The sequence below is a fragment of the Parus major genome, chromosome 12 (genome assembly GCF_001522545.3).
Source record: "Parus major isolate Abel chromosome 12, Parus_major1.1, whole genome shotgun sequence".
In the NCBI taxonomy this organism is placed as follows: domain Eukaryota; kingdom Metazoa; phylum Chordata; class Aves; order Passeriformes; family Paridae; genus Parus; species Parus major.
This window is the reverse complement of record NC_031781.1, coordinates 4,850,201-4,868,960: the sequence shown is the minus strand read 5'-3', so window position 1 is coordinate 4,868,960 and position 18,760 is coordinate 4,850,201. Positions and strand designations below refer to the sequence as shown.

General features: G+C 42.2%; 2 protein-coding genes across 8 annotated transcripts in view; one reads left to right on the top strand and one right to left on the bottom strand.

Moving 5' to 3' along the window:
• PRKCD (protein kinase C delta) overlaps positions 1-15,782 on the top strand; it is a 62,014-nt gene extending 46,232 nt beyond the window's left edge. Inside the window, exons 5-18 of one of the 2 annotated variants that reach the window (XM_015640849.3) lie at positions 1,280-1,436; positions 2,080-2,111; positions 2,795-2,880; positions 3,176-3,305; positions 3,933-4,033; positions 5,202-5,298; positions 5,640-5,767; positions 6,405-6,578; positions 7,111-7,202; positions 8,652-8,714; positions 9,873-10,011; positions 10,831-11,019; positions 11,252-11,380; positions 12,604-15,782. In XM_015640849.3, coding sequence (XP_015496335.1) covers positions 1,280-1,436; positions 2,080-2,111; positions 2,795-2,880; positions 3,176-3,305; positions 3,933-4,033; positions 5,202-5,298; positions 5,640-5,767; positions 6,405-6,578; positions 7,111-7,202; positions 8,652-8,714; positions 9,873-10,011; positions 10,831-11,019; positions 11,252-11,380; positions 12,604-12,762 — 1,676 coding nt within the window. In that variant the 3' untranslated portion in view covers positions 12,763-15,782. Of the gene's footprint in view, positions 1-1,279; positions 1,437-2,079; positions 2,112-2,794; positions 2,881-3,175; positions 3,306-3,932; positions 4,034-5,201; positions 5,299-5,636; positions 5,768-6,404; positions 6,579-7,110; positions 7,203-8,651; positions 8,715-9,872; positions 10,012-10,830; positions 11,020-11,251; positions 11,381-12,603 lie in introns of both variants that reach the window. The other variant, XM_015640846.3, reaches the window with a different exon arrangement.
• The window catches only part of LOC107210275 (6-phosphofructo-2-kinase/fructose-2,6-bisphosphatase 4), a 58,001-nt gene continuing 54,680 nt past the window's right edge, over positions 15,440-18,760 (bottom strand). For 5 of the 6 annotated variants that reach the window (XM_019008095.2, XM_019008094.2, XM_015640852.3 and 2 more), the window contains one exon: positions 15,440-18,204. Coding sequence is in view for 1 of the 6 variants with exons in the window: in XM_015640853.3 (XP_015496339.1) it covers positions 18,145-18,204 (60 nt within the window). In the remaining 5 variants the exon portion in view is untranslated. The remainder of the gene's footprint in view (positions 18,205-18,760) is intronic. The other variant, XR_002002230.2, reaches the window with a different exon arrangement.

Here is an 18,760-nt window from a genome sequence, read left to right as displayed (position 1 = left end):
CAAATTTTAAAAAACTATTATATTGACAATGGGGAAAATGCTCTTCTGACTTTTTTCCTTACTCCTGTGGAAATTCCCAGCCTGCAAACAGAAAGATCCTGTTTCCTTCAGCTTTTTCAGCACTTTGGAGATGTGAACCATGTCCACGTTTCTTCCAGGCTGGCACCCACAAGCTGCTGGAGTTAGCAGTTGATCAGCTCCTCTTTGCCATCTCAAGCCTTTATCTTTTCCTGCTGGATGGGATTTCAGCAATCCCTTTCAGTTGACAAAAAAGGTGTTTTTGGGTTAAATCACCAGTCTCTTAAAATGCCATGTACTGGGTTACCTCTGCTACAAACCCCTATGACTTTAAAAATGCCCAATTAAGACTAAATAGTCTGAGTTTGTGTCTCAGTCTTACAGCCACAAACACACATTTTTGTAAAAGAAACTCAGAAGCTTCCTTGGAAATGAATGAAAATAATCAGAACCTCTAATGAGGATCTGTATGAGCCAGTTGGACTTGGAGCCTGAGAATTTGTTTCTTGTTTTATTTCTTGGCTTGATGCTACACTTGATTTCTATGTGATCCAGTATTAGATGCTACAGTAGATGGGAGCAGGTAGTATTATTATAATACTAAATATTCCATGGGGATAGATGGGAAAGGAAGGAGACTGAGACTTATGGAAAGATAAAATATGATTGTTATGAAACAGCAAAATGGAAATGTCTAACTGAAAATCTCATTTGTCCTTGCTGCTTAATGATCCTGGAGGCTGGAAGAAAGTTATCTTCCCCTAGGATGGTGCTGTGGTCACCCAGAAGGTCCTGCAGCAGCTCATCTGAATTTCTGCTGTAGTCCTGGCTCAGGAGGGCATGTGGAGCAGCAGCATGGAAAGGCTTCTGCTGACCCTCCTGCTTCCAATAAAATACTTATTCATAGTAAACATAAATCACATAACAGAAATCATAGATTTATTTTTTTCAAGGAACAAGGGTGGTTATCACTTCTCTATCAAAACTATGCTCCATCCCTGCTTTTTGCTCTCAGTTCATTAGCTGAAGGCTTTTTCTGCCTGGGCAGGAGTGGGAATGGCTTGCACAGGAGCACAGGGACACCTTGGGAAGCAGTGTGTGCACCTGTACCAGCCCTGCTGGACTGAAAGGCTGCACAATGCAGGTGTAAAATGAACAGAAACACGAGCCAGAAAAACAAACTGAACATTTGGGAGAAGCAAATATTAACCTTTGTAATACCTGGAAGTATTAAGAGTGTGTCTTGCTGTGTCCCCCTCAGACTGCAGACAGTCGATGAAGGAAGAGGAGGGGACAGTAACTATCAACAGGAGAGGAGCTATCAAGCAAGCCAAAATCCACTACATCAAAAATCATGAATTTATCGCCACCTTCTTTGGACAACCTACATTTTGCTCTGTCTGCAGAGACTTTGTATGGTAAGAAAGAAAATCTAAGCCTCCCCCAGCTCCAAGGGCCAAATTACTGCAAAATTTGCTTTGGATATACACTCAGACAAAACATGACAAATAAATTTGTGTTGGGAAATTGAAGTTATGTACTCACTAAGAGCATTTTTATACCTAAAACTATAGTTGTCTTTCACATTGAGAAATAGAGCTTGAACATTTTTGCCACTGAAATAATAGGCAGAAATTCTGTCAGCATCAAGTGATACCTGGCCATGATCATCAGCAGCTCTGTCACAGGGGAATGAGGGCAGTGGTCTGGGAAAATAATGCCCAGGCTTTGAGATGTGAAGTGATTAATGGCAGACAAGAGACCCATAGAGAGCCAGAAGTTGGATCCCTTTCATAGTAAGGCTGGTTCTGTCCTAAGTTAGGTTGGGAGGATTTCCCATGTGATTGAAACCTTCTTGTTTCTGGGTTTTCCTCCTAATTTGCTGGTCTAACAAACACAGGACCTTGTCTTCTAAACCCTGCTTTCCTAAAACAGAGGATTCTGATTACCAGAATTTAGGCCAGCTTACTGGTTGGTTGACATGATTAAAATAAAGTAAAAACCAGCCATCTTTTATTCCAGAAAATGTATTGATTTCCTTTTTCATAATTTGTTTTTCAGGGGACTCAACAAGCAGGGATACAAATGTAGACGTAAGTTTGGTTTTTTGTTTGATTTTTTTTGTTATTTTTTTACTTATGCTGCTTTCCACATGGATCTGGAGATCTAATAATTACTTTTGAAATAAAATATGTAAATATGCATGGCACAATGCATCATTACTATGGGTAGTAGTAGATGCTAAATATCAACTTTGCACAATAACCAAAGGAATCTGACTCTGATTCCTACCTGGGATTTCAGTATCAAGATTTAGACTTAGCTGTTCTTCTCAGAAGTGTGCAATGCTGTTGAAAAGTTGCACTCATTTATGACAGCTGGTTTTTGTTAAACCTTTTCTAAAGTGAATTACAACTGCTGAGGGGTTTTACAGCTGAATTGAAAGTCACTTTTGACTTGGCATAGATCTGTGCATTACTCCAAGCAGGGAGGAGCTGTCAAAGGGTAATACTCAAAAGCATAATATTGTTCTTCTGTTATCAAATGCCAGGGGCATTGCTGATTCAGTTTAGAAATAAAGTTTATGGTAGAAGAAAAGGAGTGGGGGAATCAGCTTAAAAAAATATTACCTTGATAGAAAATAAACTTTTGGTGTATATAATATGATGCAAAAGGAGTGTGATTTTCACATTCTGCCATTAAATGTGAACACCTCATCCCATGTATTTATTATCTGAAGGTATCTTTTTTTTTTTTTCTTGTGCATGTCTTGAAGAATGCAATGCTGCTATTCATAAGAAATGCATTGATAAAATCATTGGGAGGTGTACTGGTACTGCAGCCAACAGCAGGGATACAATGGTAAGAGCTGGAACAATATATTTAGAGTGTAATTATATAATTAAACATTGCTGAACTAACAAAACCTTGTACAGAAGCTGACAACTCCATTTTGGGAGATGCTTGGCTGTACAACCCAAGGTTGTGTCTTTGTTTAAAGTTGTGTAAAGTTCTGTAACACGCAGTGGGCAAAGCTTTCAAGCAATAAAAGCAGCTGAAAGCTCTGTGAGGGGTGGGTTCTGTGTGGGGGGCAGATCCATCTCCCTGCTGGGGGAGGGAGGCAAGGCTGAGATGAAATTGTTGTGGCTGTGCTCAGTTCCAGAAGGAGAGGTTCAACATCGACATGCCCCACCGCTTCCGAGTCTACAACTACATGAGCCCCACCTTCTGTGACCACTGTGGCAGCCTGCTCTGGGGGCTGGTCAAGCAAGGGCTCAAGTGTGAAGGTGAGGAGGAGGAGGAGGGAGCTGGCAGCTCTCTGTGCTTTTCCAGTGCTCCCTGCACTGGAGACTGCTGTTGGTGCACACTGTGCCTTTCCATGAGTATTGTGTAGGGTGGGATTTGTCTCGTCCATAGCAGGTAAGATGGCTTCTGTACAAAAGAGGGACAGAGGCACTGGGCTCATGGGACAGCTCAGCCAAGGTGAGATGCTGAGGGAGTCAGGAAACACTGCAGAGGTGTAATCTTGAGCATTATCAAAATTACTGCTCTGGGAATAGTGGGAATTTGGTGACTGACTCAACATAGCATCTCAAAGTGTGTTCAAAGCATTTACTGTAAATATTGCTTTTATAATTCTCCCACAAAAAGGCAAGATCATGCTTATCACAGATTCTAGAATAATCACAATAATTTTAGAATAAAGTAATGATAATTTGAGGTTTTTTACTTGTGAAAACTTTTTTTAGCCTTCATTGTGTTAAAGGATAAAAACTACAATTTTGGTAGCAATGACAGGTCCGTGTCCAGTCTGGCCTTAAACAAAAGGTTTCTGAACTGCACAGAACAGCTCTGTGTCTTGTAATATCAGTATTTTCCTGATGCTTTTATAACAATCCTTACATTTCCCTTAGAATGTGGGATGAATGTGCATCATAAATGCCAGAAGAAGGTGGCAAACTTATGTGGAATAAACCAGAAGTTGCTAGCTGAAGCTTTAAATCAAGTTAGCCAGGTAAGCTTTATTGCCATTTCTCAGGTAATTACTTGTTTTCAGAGCATTTCACTCCATCTTTTCTGAATCACTTTTATGGGGAACTGTGTTTGGAAAAGAGGAAATGCAAACAGCTTTGTCTTTTTTAATTTGACACATACAGAGACTAACAAAGGTATCAGCAGCCTGAAACTGAAATAGAGAAGGGGGTTTGCCACTTAAAGAATTTTTAGAAAGGTGTGTGGCTTGCTGAAATCCTTTTTTTTTTTTCTTCTGTGGTGCTAAGATTATTCTGTCCCTTTCTGTTTAATGGATTAAACAGTGGCATCTGAAATCTGCTTTTACATGCTACAACTTTAAATTTCCACTTGAATGATAAAATTAAGTGAATAAGGAGAAATATACCAGATAGTCCCATTTTTTATTCATCTGAGATATATATATATATACACACACACATATATATATACACAGAAAGCCCCTCTGAAATTAATGCTGGCCCCATAGCTTGCATTGTTAGTCTCCTGCTGCAGCATGATTCTTTTGTGGTCAGCTTCTGCAAATAAAGATTCAGACACAAGCTCTGAAATAAAACAGGAAAATATATCACAAAAGCCAACTGCTTCCTCTGAGATGTGTATTCCTAAGCTTTCACAGGATATTTACTTTGAAAACAGTGAGCTGTTGTGGCTGCTCTTCTATGACACAGGAGCTCAATTTTTTTCATTACTGAAATTTGATCTCAGGCATTTTCCATATGTAGAAGTTGTTTCCCTGTGCTAAGGACAGATGTCACATCCAGATACAACTTCAGCATGTCCAGTAAAACAGTGATTCCCATCTCCTTTTTCATGTGGACAGACATCCAAGGGGATGCTTTCCCACAGTTCAAATTCTTTCCACTGTGGATTCAAACCATTAGACCTTTAATAATTTTGCAATGACCAACACAACACAGGCTGTTCAGAAATTTCAGTGACTTATTTTCTTGCAGGAATTAAAGCTAATGGCTGATGTGAAGCTGTAAAGAAGGTGACTAAATAGTCTATGAACCAGACTTCTTGAGAAAAGATATTTACGGGGAGTTAATAGTTGAAAGTTTAGCTGCCATCATGTTACATTTAAAGCACATACTCTATTTCTAAAGTAACACTGCTAATATAATGTCAAATATTCCCCTTCTTCCCAGAAATCTACACGAAGATCTGATTCTGGATCTGTAGAAAGTGTTGGTATTTATCAAGATTTTGATAAGAAACATAAAGCTCCAGGAGGAGACACAACAGGTGAGAAAGCAGATAATGTTTCAATACAGCCACTTACCTACCAGACAATTTAAGAAGTTATTCATTCTTGCCTTGTGTTAGACAATTTTTTTTAATAAATGCTGCTAAAAAACCAGGATGTATTTCTTTTTACCATCTGCTGGCCACACAAAATGCTTACACAGGACTTGTCCCTTATGTTTATGTTCACCAATAATTCCAGCAGCAGATGCACTGAAAAAACCCTGTCAGTTTTTTTAATTTTTAAGAATTAGGTGTCAAACATAATTCCTATCCAGGGCTCTGAGTCCTGCAGTGTTTCTGCATCCACTGAACTTTCCCCTCCCTGTTTTGACCAGCAGACAACAGCGAGTACGATAAGCTCTGGGAGGTAAATACAACCAAACCAGTGCCAAGAGCTGCAAGGAGAAAATTCAACATAGACAGCTTTGTCTTCCACAAAGTGCTGGGGAAAGGCAGCTTTGGGAAGGTATGTGACAAACTGAGAGCTAAGGTGTCTGCCTCACTTGATCTCTGTAATGTGATGGGCTGTTTCCTTAAGCAGAAAGGTCTCACAGTTCTTGGGTCAGTAATCTTCTAACAGAATTGTACATAGACAGCTTTGTCAAAGGCACTAGAAATTCATCAGCTGGATCTCATGTAAACCCAGAAGGGATTCATCGTGCACAGCAGTTTGTCAGTGTTTAGTATTGGGGCAGAGGAATTGCCCTTTAATGCACCCAGTGCAAATGGATATTTTAGTTCTGTTCCCTCCACACAGAAGCATCCCCAGTGCAGTGGCAGGGGATGTTTGGGAGAGCAGTGGGCCCCCCACGGGCTCTGTCCACTGCTGTCTCTGAAACTGCAGCTCTAGTGACAGACCAGGCTTTGCATGCCTGCTGTTTAAACTCTCACAAGACATGGACAGAAAAACTGCTGTGCCTGTGGTACCCCATCTCCTCATCTGTGTCCAGCAGCTTCACCTTCCCAACCCTCCCTCATCTTTCTCATTTAAATGTTTTGTAATTGTCAGTGCACCTGCTGTGAACACCTCTGGCTTTCCCTCACTGGTACACAGCACCACTCTTTCCTACACATACTGTATTCTCATCTTTTATTTTTTGTAGGTTCTGCTTGCTGAGCTGAAAGGGAAGAATGAATTCTTTGCTATCAAAGCTCTGAAAAAGGACGTGGTGCTAATTGATGATGACGTGGAATGTACCATGGTGGAAAAGAGGGTTCTTGCTCTTGCCTGGGAAAATCCATTTCTCACACATCTTTACTGCACATTTCAGACAAAGGTAAGAAAAATTTCAGTGGTGACAACAACACAACAGATTGAGCCTTTTAATGGTGCTGATAGCAGCAGTCAAATTAAAGTAATTTAGTGATGCAAGAATTAAATGTCTTTTTCCTGTGCTCTGTGCAATAATTTACGGGCCTAGTGGAAAGTAAGTATGAGTATGACCAAACATATCTTGGTAAGGACAGAATAAAATCAGAAAAACATCTATGCAGCCTGGAACAAGAAGGAGTTTAAGTCCTTGATCTGAGCTTTTGCACTTGGTGAGGGGAAAAGGATGACTGTCACAGATTGAAGTCAGGAAGTCTGCTTAAGTGTGTGTGAAGTCTAGAAGCCCACAGAATACAAGATCAGATATTTATATTTACAAGACCAGGCCACTCAATTCTGTAGGAGCCTCATAGTGGTGCATGAAACCAAAAATCCCTCAGAAGAGGGAAGTGAAAGCTTGGTGCCCTGGAGGCACATTGCTACTTTTTCTGGTTGGATAGCATCAGTAATTGTTTCATTCCCTGGTTATCTTGCAAAAGGATCATTTGTTCTTTGTTATGGAGTTCCTGAATGGGGGAGACCTGATGTTCCACATCCAAGACAAGGGGCGTTTCGACCTCTACAGAGCAACGTGAGTCCTCAACCCCTCATTCCCCACCTCCAGGAATGATTTTATCTCAGGGTTTATGGCTTCTAGTTCTGTTCCCCTCCTCGCCTGCAGTCAAGTTTCAGTGGCTGATGGTTGAAAAGATGTTTCTAGGTTGAATACAATGAAGTTCACTTAATGATCTGTGGAGTTGGGCTTTCTTAATTTACGTAACAGTGTGATGTTGTCCTTTATGGGATGCTTGTTCCTAGAGGTGCAAAATAAACTGAAACATGAGCCAGCACTGAAAAGCAAAAGGCACAGCTTCAGTGTACTTTAGGAGAGTATTCTGATGGAAAACAGCATGGGGGGAAGAAGAACACTTTTTACTATTGCTAAATTGACATGATAATACAAAAAACTGTACATTCCATGAGATGCTAATTAAATGGGTAAGCACTTTGTTTAGTAAGCACACTTGTGTCAATCATCTGTGACTCAAGTTTTCAGCTCCAGTGATCTTTAAAGGATACAAAACTATTGTATTATTGTTACTTCAGCTATCATTTTCAGTTTGAGGTCAGTTTCTACTTCTGTCATCCAAACCCACGGGTGTTTTAATGGCATCATTAAAGCGGTGGCATGTAAACCTTGAAAAGTAACAGTGCAGAGTACTGGACCTATCTGTAAGCCCCAGAAAAATTATCTCTGTTACTGGCACTGCACTAAGGATTGCTGACTGGATGGGATCACAAGAAAGTTGTATAGGTCAGCTCCCTTCCTACTCTCCCCAGCAAAAATGTGGATAAAGCCCCTCCAGCTTACCAGCATCCCAGCAAACATCTGTGCATCTGGCATCCTCTCTGGGTACATTCTCTGCCTATTTGTTTTGGACCAACATTCATCTGCCATACAGAAATGGAAATAGTTTTGTATTTTTCCAATTAAAAAAAAATAAATCATGCTTTTTTGGGGCAGAGGAAAGCATTCTTTCAGATTTTCCTTCATGTCCCCTAGATTATCACCTGAAGTGATGGTATTTTTCAGTCTGTCTGTCGTGACCAGGCAGGTGCAGAGGGAGACAGGTGAGGCCCAATTCTAACCTTGCCATTGGTGCCCAGTCCCTCCTGCAGCAGTCCTGGAGGGCTGAGCTCCCAGTAGCTCCCTTTCAAAAGGCACATGCCTGTCACTAAAACCACACCAAGACTGTGTTAGTAAAGAGGAGGAAAGGGATGGTGTTCCCTGATGGTGCTGAGCCTTACAGCAGCTGCTGCCGTGTCCCCTCTGCTGTTTGGTGTTGGACACTGCCGATGTGTGGTGAAGGGATTAACTTGCAGGTTACAGCAGCTGGCTGCATAAACACAGAGATACTGGGATTTAAAAGATGTGTACAGTGCTTCTCACTCCATGCAAGGATGCCCACAGCATTATTTTGGCTACCTGCATTGACTGTTATAATTGAGAAAAGATTAAAAGATGTTTTGGTCTTTTCAGGTTTTACGGAGCTGAAATTTTATGTGGGCTTCAGTTTCTTCACAGCAAAGGCATTATTTATAGGTGAGTACCAGCTAGCTCCAGGCTGGGACCTGGGAATTGTCTTAGCACTTCATGCATCTTTGAATTCCTGACTGATCTAAAAAGCACAAGCTGTCTGTCAGAGATCTGAGGTAGTTCCAAGGCCATTAACATGCCTGAGATAAATCTCTATTTGTGTAGTTTTTTTTCCTTGGCAACTGGAATGATGGAATGGGATTTGTGCTACACAAAAGAAGTCTTGTTTCAGTTACTTTCAAACACTGCCTTCCAATCATGAGTCTATTTAGTGTGGAGGTCAGGGAGAGGCTCCTTGAGCAAACCACCAAGGTGGAAGTTCCCTGCTTTTGCCTTCTGATGAAACCACATTGATGCTTCTGCCTCACCAGGTTGAAGCATCAAGGGCCAGACCATGGTCCACTGCTGGTACTGGGAACTTCAGTTAGCCAGGAGAAAGGAGTGCCCTGCTCTTATGTGAAATTCTCTGCTCTATTTCAGCCCTTGCTAAGCAGAGGGCTGTTCAGTTTCTCTTCAGCCTGCCCTCCTTGGTATGTGCATTTGCAGCCAGATGGACAAAAAATGCAGCATGGTCAAAGGGAGGGAATGTAGCTTTTGGAAACTGCTGGGAAAAAAGCTCCTTCTTGGTTGAATAGTGTTGTTCTGAGAAAAGACATGAATTGGACCCCTCTCAGGCCATGCCACATGAACTTGTGCTGTAACCAGGAGCAAGTCACAGGTAGTGTCAAGAGCTGGGCAAGTTTCAGACAATCAAATTCCTGCCAAAGGCTCTCAGAACCCAACACAATCCTTCTTTTGAGCCCTGGGGCTGGTGCAGCACTGCTGTGTCAGCTGCTGGGGCATTAACTCAGACTGCCTTCCAGCAGCAACAGAAGCTCTGGCTGTGCTTCTGGATCTGAAAGCAAATGTGGACAATTATAAGGTCACATTCTATATGTGCACCTCAGCCTCTTATTTTCTTTAACAGGAGAGAATTCTTCCCTTGTCCCTCATGCTTTCAAAGCACAAAAAAGTACCACGTTGGATGGATTGTGTTGATGGATGACTATTTCCTTGAAAAGCCTCAGTATGTGCAGTTGGAGAGGTGTTTATCAGTGAATAAACTGTGTGCCTCTAATTACAAAAACCACTTAAAGCACAACATTTTTAAAATACTTCTTGCAGAGACCTAAAACTGGACAATGTGATGCTTGATAGAGAAGGCCACATCAAAATAGCTGATTTTGGAATGTGCAAAGAAAACGTTGTTGGTGACAACAAGGCGAGCACCTTCTGTGGGACCCCCGACTACATCGCTCCCGAGGTCAGTATGGCACACACAGACACTGCTGGCAGGGATTTAGTGCCCTGATGGTACAAGAGCTGCTGGGATTAATCACCTCTTTGTAGACTGATAGTTCAGAAAAGTCCAGTCTAATTAGAGGTAGAAATCAGAGAAAGAAATTGTGTTTTATAGAGGGTACTTGAGATTTTAAAATGCTCTGTAAGTTTAAAGAAATGGGTTTGGAAAGTTAAAATGCTCAGTTTTTTGAGAGCTAGGGGTAGGTGTAGCCAGCACACCCATGAGGCTCCTGCAGAATGAATCTGTGTATGTGCACTGCAGATGGAGGACAGACTTGTGCCTGTGCAACCAACCAGAATTCAAAACAAGAGGAGTTTTTAAGTGGAATCTCAGAGAGCTTAATTCTGTGTGTTACAGTTGGTTTTTTTTTAAATCTCATTTGCAAAGCAGCTCAACTATGGTATTTGAATTTTAAAGCTATAAATTATGTCAAAGACTTTTTTGTGAATCTACTTTGCATAACTACTTGCTTGTCCCTTCATCTTGTAAAGAAACTAGAGAGGATGTTTTTTAAGTCTATGATTACTTAAAGTTAAGGGAGAAAATTTCTGAAGGAGAGCAAAGAGCTGTCCATGGAGCTGGCCACATTCCCACCAACAGCAGCCTAGGGTAAAACCACAGCTCTGCCTCACTGTCCACAGTTTCTCAGAGAGATGGATTTTTACTTTTCCCCTAAGTGCTCTAGTCATTAAAGATTCTCTCTTCAAATACCTCTCCTGGTTTTTGGGATGTATTGCTGCTTCTGACCTCTTACCTGTATTCCCTCCTGTGCGGCCCAAGATCCTGCAGGGTTTGCGCTACACGTTCTCTGTGGACTGGTGGTCGTTTGGGGTGCTGCTGTATGAGATGCTGATTGGCCAGTCCCCTTTCCATGGGGATGATGAAGATGAACTGTTTGAGTCGATCCGAGTGGACACCCCTCACTACCCACGCTGGATTACCAAGGAATCAAAGGATATATTAGAAAAGGTAGGACTGATGATCAGCTTGGGGTCATGTCTCTGTGCAGGGAGAGACAAATCTCCTAATGAAAGAGCTGTTTATCAGCAGCTTGCTCTTACAAAGAGAAAGCCAGGTCAGATTCCTAATGCTCTGTTTGCTGGCAGCACCCTTAGTTGTTTTAGCATCATACCTGTAATTCTTCCACAGCTGTGCACCTTTGGAGCAGTTCTAACACTCTGCTGGGTGTCTTCTCTTGCAGCTCTTTGAAAGGGATCCAGCAAAACGACTTGGGGTCACTGGGAATATCAGAGACCATCCTTTCTTCAAAACAATTAACTGGACAGCGCTAGAGAAGAGGGAGGTGGACCCTCCCTTCAGGCCAAAAGTGGTACGTGGGTTGTTCTTTGTTCTCAGCAAACAGCAGCCCAGGGTAAGGGGTGAATTCTGTGCCTGCACAAAGGATCCTACTGCCATTCTCTCCTCACATTTTACACATGAGAAAGTTCTGTAAGCCCACTGTTCTTGGATGGTTCACTTCTGCACAGGTGCACTGTACACCTTTGATTGCCCTGAGATCTTCCTGTGCAGATTGTCTTCCCAGTGCTCTCGAGGAGCTTCTTTAGGAATAGAATGTTCAGGAAAACCAACAGAAAGCTTTAATCTCCATTCCCCTCTGTGTCAGAATGTTCACAGTTCCTTGCAGTTTGTTTTTCTGAAATGCCACATGGGAGCAGCAGTAGCTCCAGGCTGCTCCCTGACTGCAGGGACTCTGCAAGCATTTTATCTCTGCTGCTTCAAACTCATCCAGGCATCTCCAAGGGGGAAAGCAGCAGCATTCTCTAAGCCACTGAACTTGGAATTAATGCCTGATGTTACCTGAAAAAACACCTACACAACAGACTGTAATTCAGTCTGTATCACAGTGCATGCTGCTGCTTCAGCTCACCTGGTTAAAAATCTAAACCAGTGTTTCTCCAGCCTCTTACTAGAACAGGTGAAATGGTCTGGAGGTAAGAGTCTTTTTAATATGTACTCTGTGGAGGAGAGCTGTCTCCTTCCAGCACTTGAGGTTTTGTGTTGCTTGTTCTCAGAAAAGTGGGAAATCTGGGAACATAAGGACCCTATAAACAAATCTTTGGTGGTTCAGAGTGTAAAACAGTTTCAAGTTACATGAATATTTATGAAACACAAAACAGCTGCTATAGGGCATTGCTTTATTCTCTGAACAAGTACAACTTGTAAAATGTTCTCAGGAATTAAAACATTTTGGTTAATAGAGCAAGAAATGTTGGTGTGATGTGTAAATTAATGCTGCATTGCTTTTGTCAACAGATGATCTTTGGGTAACCCAGTGTAATCTCAAATCAAGTTGGTTCTTCTCCAAAGCAACTTGCATTTGGTTTTTCTGTTGGTTTCTAACCAACACTAAGAAAGTGCCCAGTTATAATCTTAGTCTTTTTAAACTAGGTTGAAATGAGATTTTTTTTTTTCTCTTTAAAGCAGGGGAAAGAGGGAGGGAGCTAAAAGACTAACTTCCCAACATTTTGTATTTAATTTGTTCTAAAAGAAAATGACAAAGTTTGTCTCAAACTGCTTCCCTCTCTACCATAGAAATCAGCAAGTGACTACAACAACTTTGACAGAGAATTTCTGAGCGAGAAGCCCAAACTGTCTTACAGCGACAAAAACCTGATTGAGTCCATGGATCAGTCTGCATTTGATGGATTTTCTTTTATTAACCCAAAATTTGAACAGATCTTGAACAAGTAAGTCTCTGGCCAGCTGGACTTTAATGAAGGGTTACACTTTACAAACCCAGACTCCCAAGCGTTAATGCATCCCAACAACGTCGATACTTCAGAATTATACACGGTAGTGTGATGAATTGTGTTCAACTCCTGATTTATTGGCAGTGTTTCTATGCATGGTTGGGTTTAAGGTATGTGAATCATGTGCATTATTTTCTCTGTTTGGGAAAATGTAAATTCTGTTTGGTACTTGAATGTAGTTATGTTATATATATATATGTGTGTGCTGTATATTTTGCTCGAGAGAAGACATTGGGGAACAGAAGATGTCTTTTTAAAATGTATTTGAGCCCTTTGGTTCTTTTATTTAATGTAACTTTCATTCATGGCTCTATGATTTTTAACTATATACAATTTAACTCAAGTTGTCTTTAAACTACAGTAAAAAATAATGCTTGGTCAGCCCTGATCACTTTCTTAAAATATTTGTTGTTTTTTGTGAATTAAACAAAAGGAAGAGTCAGGCAAAAGCAGAGATTCCTTGTGTGACAGCAGCTGCTGTGGGAAACTGCTCAGAGGTGCTTTTGCTGAAAAAATGCTATGTATTTATTCCAAGGCAGTCCAAGCATGAGACAAAGAGGCCTCACCATCCCAGAGCACTTGATCCTGCCTGGGAATGTGGGGTTCTGCCACTAAATGCCACTTCCTGCTCAGAGCCACAACAATCACAGCAGGACAGAGCCCAGGTCATGACTGCAGAGTTACTTGTCTGCTCTGCCTGAGGAATTATTCTGTTTAACTGCCACACACAAAATCCTTCTTCCAGTTTTATTTGCTTGTTTGTAACACAGCAGCTGTGTTCCTCCTGCTCCAGATCCTGCTTTCCTGCAACACCTACTTCTGAATTTTTATTTTTAACCATTAGTGATAAAGAAAAACTAATGTAATTGCTGCAAAGCTCCTTCCCAAACCTTCACCTTGCAGTCAGCTCATAAAATTCAGGCTGAAGCAAGGTTTTCTGTATCTTGTAACACTTTGCAAAATATTACAAATTATTTGATTTTCTCAACACTGAGCGGGCAGAAAACATTTTCAAGTGTCAGTTCACCCAAGAGTTATGGAATGCTACAGAACTCTTAGGAGCACCCTGGAGGTTCTGGGTAGTTTCAGACTGTTAATCCTGCTGCAAGAGCAGCAGAAAGCTGTAATACTTTGTAGAGACTCAAAAACAAAATAGACTGCTGCCTTTGTTCTGCTCCTTAAGAACAGCTCTAGCTTCTTCTTTGTAACTCAGGTAATGCCAGGCTGAGGCTGGAAAGGGCAGAACACAGCTGGCATTTCCAGACAGCCAGGGCTGGCCTGCTTTACCTACCCCAGTCCAAGGGCAACAAGCAGTGCCCTGCCAGGTGCTGCAGGGAGAGCAGGAACCTGAGCTTTTCCCCTTCTCAAAAGCTACAGAGTCACTGCTGGTTGGCCATTTTTCACCAGAAAGTGATTCTGCTTTCCAGGGTGAGAGCAAGGCCCTTGCACCGAGGCAAAAACACATTTCTAGGTAAGAAGTTACAAATGTGAGTGCCAGCAGCAGGGGGAAGCTGGTACAAATTTTAAGTAGTATTAAGTATTCCATGTGGGAATGCTGGCTCCCTGTGCTCACCTGCTTTGTTCTGGAGTCACAAGTGCCAGATCTGCTCAAGAGGCTTCACACAGCAGCTCCTTCAGCTGGCACCTGAGGTATCAGGAGCACCTCCTGCTGCCACAGCTGTGCCTGACTGCACTTGTAACAGGGGCACAGTTCCCTTTCCTCTGCAGAGCAGCTCCTCCAGCCCACCTGCACAGGGCCCTGCCCTGCACCACTGACACCTCCTGGCAGCACAGGCACAACACCTCCACAGCCTGGGCAGCTCCTCCACCTCCGCTGCAGAACTGCTGCACCCCAGGGCCACCTGTGAGCACCATCTGGGCTCACTCACCCATCAGCTCTGGATCATTCTCATACTACTGGAAGTTTCAGCTATTAAAGGATTTTGTTCAGAAAGCAGCCTAAAAACTCTAAAACAAAGAAGTTACCTGCTCCCCAAACAGAAATACACAGTAGAATTAAAAAATTATGATAGCACTCCTCACCTAGCAGAGAAGAAACAAGTGGTTACCACCTGGGGGGCTGCAATCAGAAAGACATAAAAATGTGAGTACATCATTCTAGAAGCACAAAGCAGTAATTAATTTTGTCCTTGTCATTCTGAAGGATAAGTACCCTTGCAAATTTAATGCCCTCCAGCTCCCCTCTGCATACAAACTTGTACAGACAGGCAGCATTTGGCTGTTGGTTTTCAGCTTTTCCAAACACCAGCAGCATGTTCAAGAAAATGTAAGAACAGTGTAGGTCTGAGAGGGTGGAGCAGATCTTAATCCCAGTGACCAGGTAAAGCTAATAAAGTCTTACCTTTCTCCTCCACCTGCAATCCTGGTATGCATTTATTTAATCTTCCAACTTCTTCCTCCATTATTGAGTTTCCTACTTGAATCGTTTGTCACAGTAAAGCAAGCAGAGGGTGAATTAGTTTAGCCCTTACATTGATACCTAAAGCTCCCTAAACCCAGCTTGTGGAAGCTGTGGAACCCTGCTGAGGCTCAGGGACACTCACCTGGCACTTCAGCCACTGGAAATGGACATGGAAAGAAACACACAGCAGTGCACCTTGTAGCATTTGATCTTTATTACTTGGATCAAAGGTCAAATGATTACATTTGTCTGAAAGATCACAACAAAGGCCAACAATGTAAGAAAGGATGATTTAATCCCATTTGAGAGACTGCATCTGAGCCAGGCACACACAGGACACAGGCAGTCAAATGGTACAAACACAAAGGTCAGGACAAGGGTTTTCCTTTCCCCTGGCAGTGACTGTTCTGTCAGGAGTGGGGGACACACTTTTAGAAAGTGACAATTAATGGCAATTCTTAACTGTGCCTTCCCAGAACAGCAGTTAGGATTACAGCCTGGGAGAACCCATCACTCCAAATCTACATTCAGCACAAATCTACATTCATCATCCACACCTACTCTCTCCAGCCAGGGTCAGATGCAGTCACTGATTTAGTACCTTCCTACCCTAGAACCAACAACTTTTTATTTTTTTTTTCCTCTTCAAGTATCAGCACAGTAGTTTATTTACACTTGTATACAACTCTTTTTACTGAACACCCATTGCAGTAAAACACTCATCACAGTATATTTGAAAGCAGGCTATAAAAATACCTACTGTACATAGAACATGTAGCCTCAAGGATGTTACAGCACCTCTGACAGATCAGAGAGGTAAAACAAAGGGGCAGAGGAAACACTTCAAGCCGTGCTTGTCAGCAAAGAGAAGCAGCCCCTGGGCTCAGCTTTCACTGGGGGAGGCATTCCTGCCCACATTTCTTCAGCCAGGTCTGAGCTCACAGTCTGCCAGTAAAATCCACTTCTCTAATGCAGCCTCCTGGGATTTTTACAGATAAATCCTGACATTCTCAATGTAAAAACTGTTTAACCACCCCTCCTGTCCTAGCAGAGGAGCGAGGGCTGGGACACAGCCCTGCTTTCCCGCACCACAGTGAGAGGGGAAATTGCTCCTTCAGCTGTGCTACAAAGGTGGCCTTGTTAACCACACCTCAATAAATTCACTTCTCTGAGCAGTGCCAGGCAGGCTTCTCTCCTCACCCCACAACTATGGGCACAGCTGAATTAATAAAGGTCTGAAATGGCATTACCATAACACACACACACACACACAAAGCTTTAGACAGCAGCGCTTGAAGCAAAGTGTTCCTGGTCATTCTGCACCCTCCACATTCCTCCTCTGAAACAGAACCCAGCAATGCACTATGGCTTACTTCCAAAGCTGAATATATTGCTGAATTTAGCTTATTAAAAAAAAAAAACAACAAAAAACACAACAGCAGCACATTATTGTATAAACCCTGCACAAACAAAAGACAATTTAGCCCTTGCCTGCAAAACTATGTTACCAGGGCCTGGTATTTCACACAGGAATTCAGGAAAGAAAAAAATAAAACCAAAACAACAAAACAACCCAAACAACTCACATGGTAAAAGCTCAATTAATTGGAGAGAATCTTTAGAAAAAAACAGTCCAGCTACCAAAGAATAGTTTCTCCTCATTTCAGAGCTAGAGCCAGCAGCAGTGCTGGCAGCTCACTTCAGTTGTCTGGTAACACACATACAAAATACACTTTGATTTAGTACAGTTAAAAGGTTGTGACCTTGACAGACACAGAAAATTCCATTTTTAGCACTGGAGTTTCACTAGGTGTAAAAGAGCAACAAAGAATTGGGATGATGGAAGGTGCTTAAAAACAATACAAAAAACCCCAAGGCAAGTGTGCCATGTTAAAAATTATTTCAGCATTTACCTGGTGTTTTTGTTGCATGAGCTGTTAGAATGGTTAAACTCACCTAACCTTTCTGTACTGTTTCCTGATGTAGGTATTAAATGTTGCTATAAAAGAGAAACATATACTATTATGTTGAAATTCATTCCAAAAGTTCTCTAAAAATATAATGACAACACTAGCAAGACAAGCAGCTTTTCCAGCCCTTGACAGGCTGAATCCTTTTCCCCTCCCTTCCAAACTCAGAGAAGCTGCTCATCCCCTCCCATAACTGCAGCAGAAAGGATGTGACTCTCTCCCTCTCTTGATTCATTCCCCAGCTGTCACTCACACTCATGTCTCCCACTGCCCTCCAAAATACACCTGCTCTCTGGAAAGTGTTAAAATCTTGCTAAATAGCAGAATTTCCCAGGCAGCAAATCCAGCTTTAATGCTTTGATTTTTCCAAAGGGAACATCTCCCTTGTGAATTTCAGAAAAATCTGAAGTTGTGGCTGGCAAACCAAAGTTCAATTTAAAACACAGGACAATTATCAGAGCTGATGGGCTTCCCCATTTAAAGCAGCTTTGCAACATGAAGCCTCCAGTGCTCAAAATGCAGAATTTTGCCCAGGTTAGATACACCATCAAAAAAACTCCATGTAATTCTAGGCAATCATTCACAGTAAAAATAAGAGCACTCTCTGAAAAAACACTTACAAAAGAAAACAAAATCTAGTTAAAATCTGACAGTAAAATCAACACGGGCAATTAACCACCTTGCATTATCCACGGACAAACAGTAAAAACCCACTGAAAATGCACAAATTTACATAAGAAAAATCTAAAACCAACTCTGCTCTGCTTCCCACAATCTTTTCACTGATACCTTTTGAGTTATCCACGAGCAAAGAAGTGGAATCACATTCGAAATGTCTCCAAGGGAAGGGGAGGCGCGTCCATCCCGCCCCGCTCCGACACCGCCGGGCCCTGAGCTGCTGGAGGAAGGGCTGCCGCCCCAGAAGCTGCAGCTATAGGTGGGTGGGGACTGTCCTCAAAGCTTCTTCTCTCGACCTATTCACACCTACATTCTGAAAATTTAAAGAGAAATAAATAAAAATAACATTTTAAAGCAAAGGTCTCACAGGCAGCCATGGCTTTTGCTCAGCACGCAGCTGTTACGTGACGCAAAAGGGGAGCAAGTTGTAACGCTTCTTTCCTCAAAATGCTCTGTAAAACAGTAGGAAAGATCCCAGCCCCTAGGCAGGAGTCACAACCAGGCTTGGTCCCAGTGCCAGGAGCTTTACAGAGCCCCCCAGACACCCAAAAGCAGGATCTCTGGTGCCAGTGAAATGCATCCCTCAGACCTGTATCACAGCAGGTCTGGCAGGACGGTTGATCCCTGTACACCATATGCAGGTCTCAGTGTTACAGCTTTTAGACTATTGTTTTCCATTAACCATTGTTTAAACCACATTTTTCTAACCTACTGTTTCTCCCAGTCTTTATGCATGTAGTGGAAGGAAAACGAGAACCCTGCAAAGGCCATAAAGCACACAGGGAATCAATAAAATCTTGAGGGAGGGAAGCCTGCCTCTCCTTGTTGCAAGCACACTCCAGGAAGTAATTCCTTAACACCAACAGCCA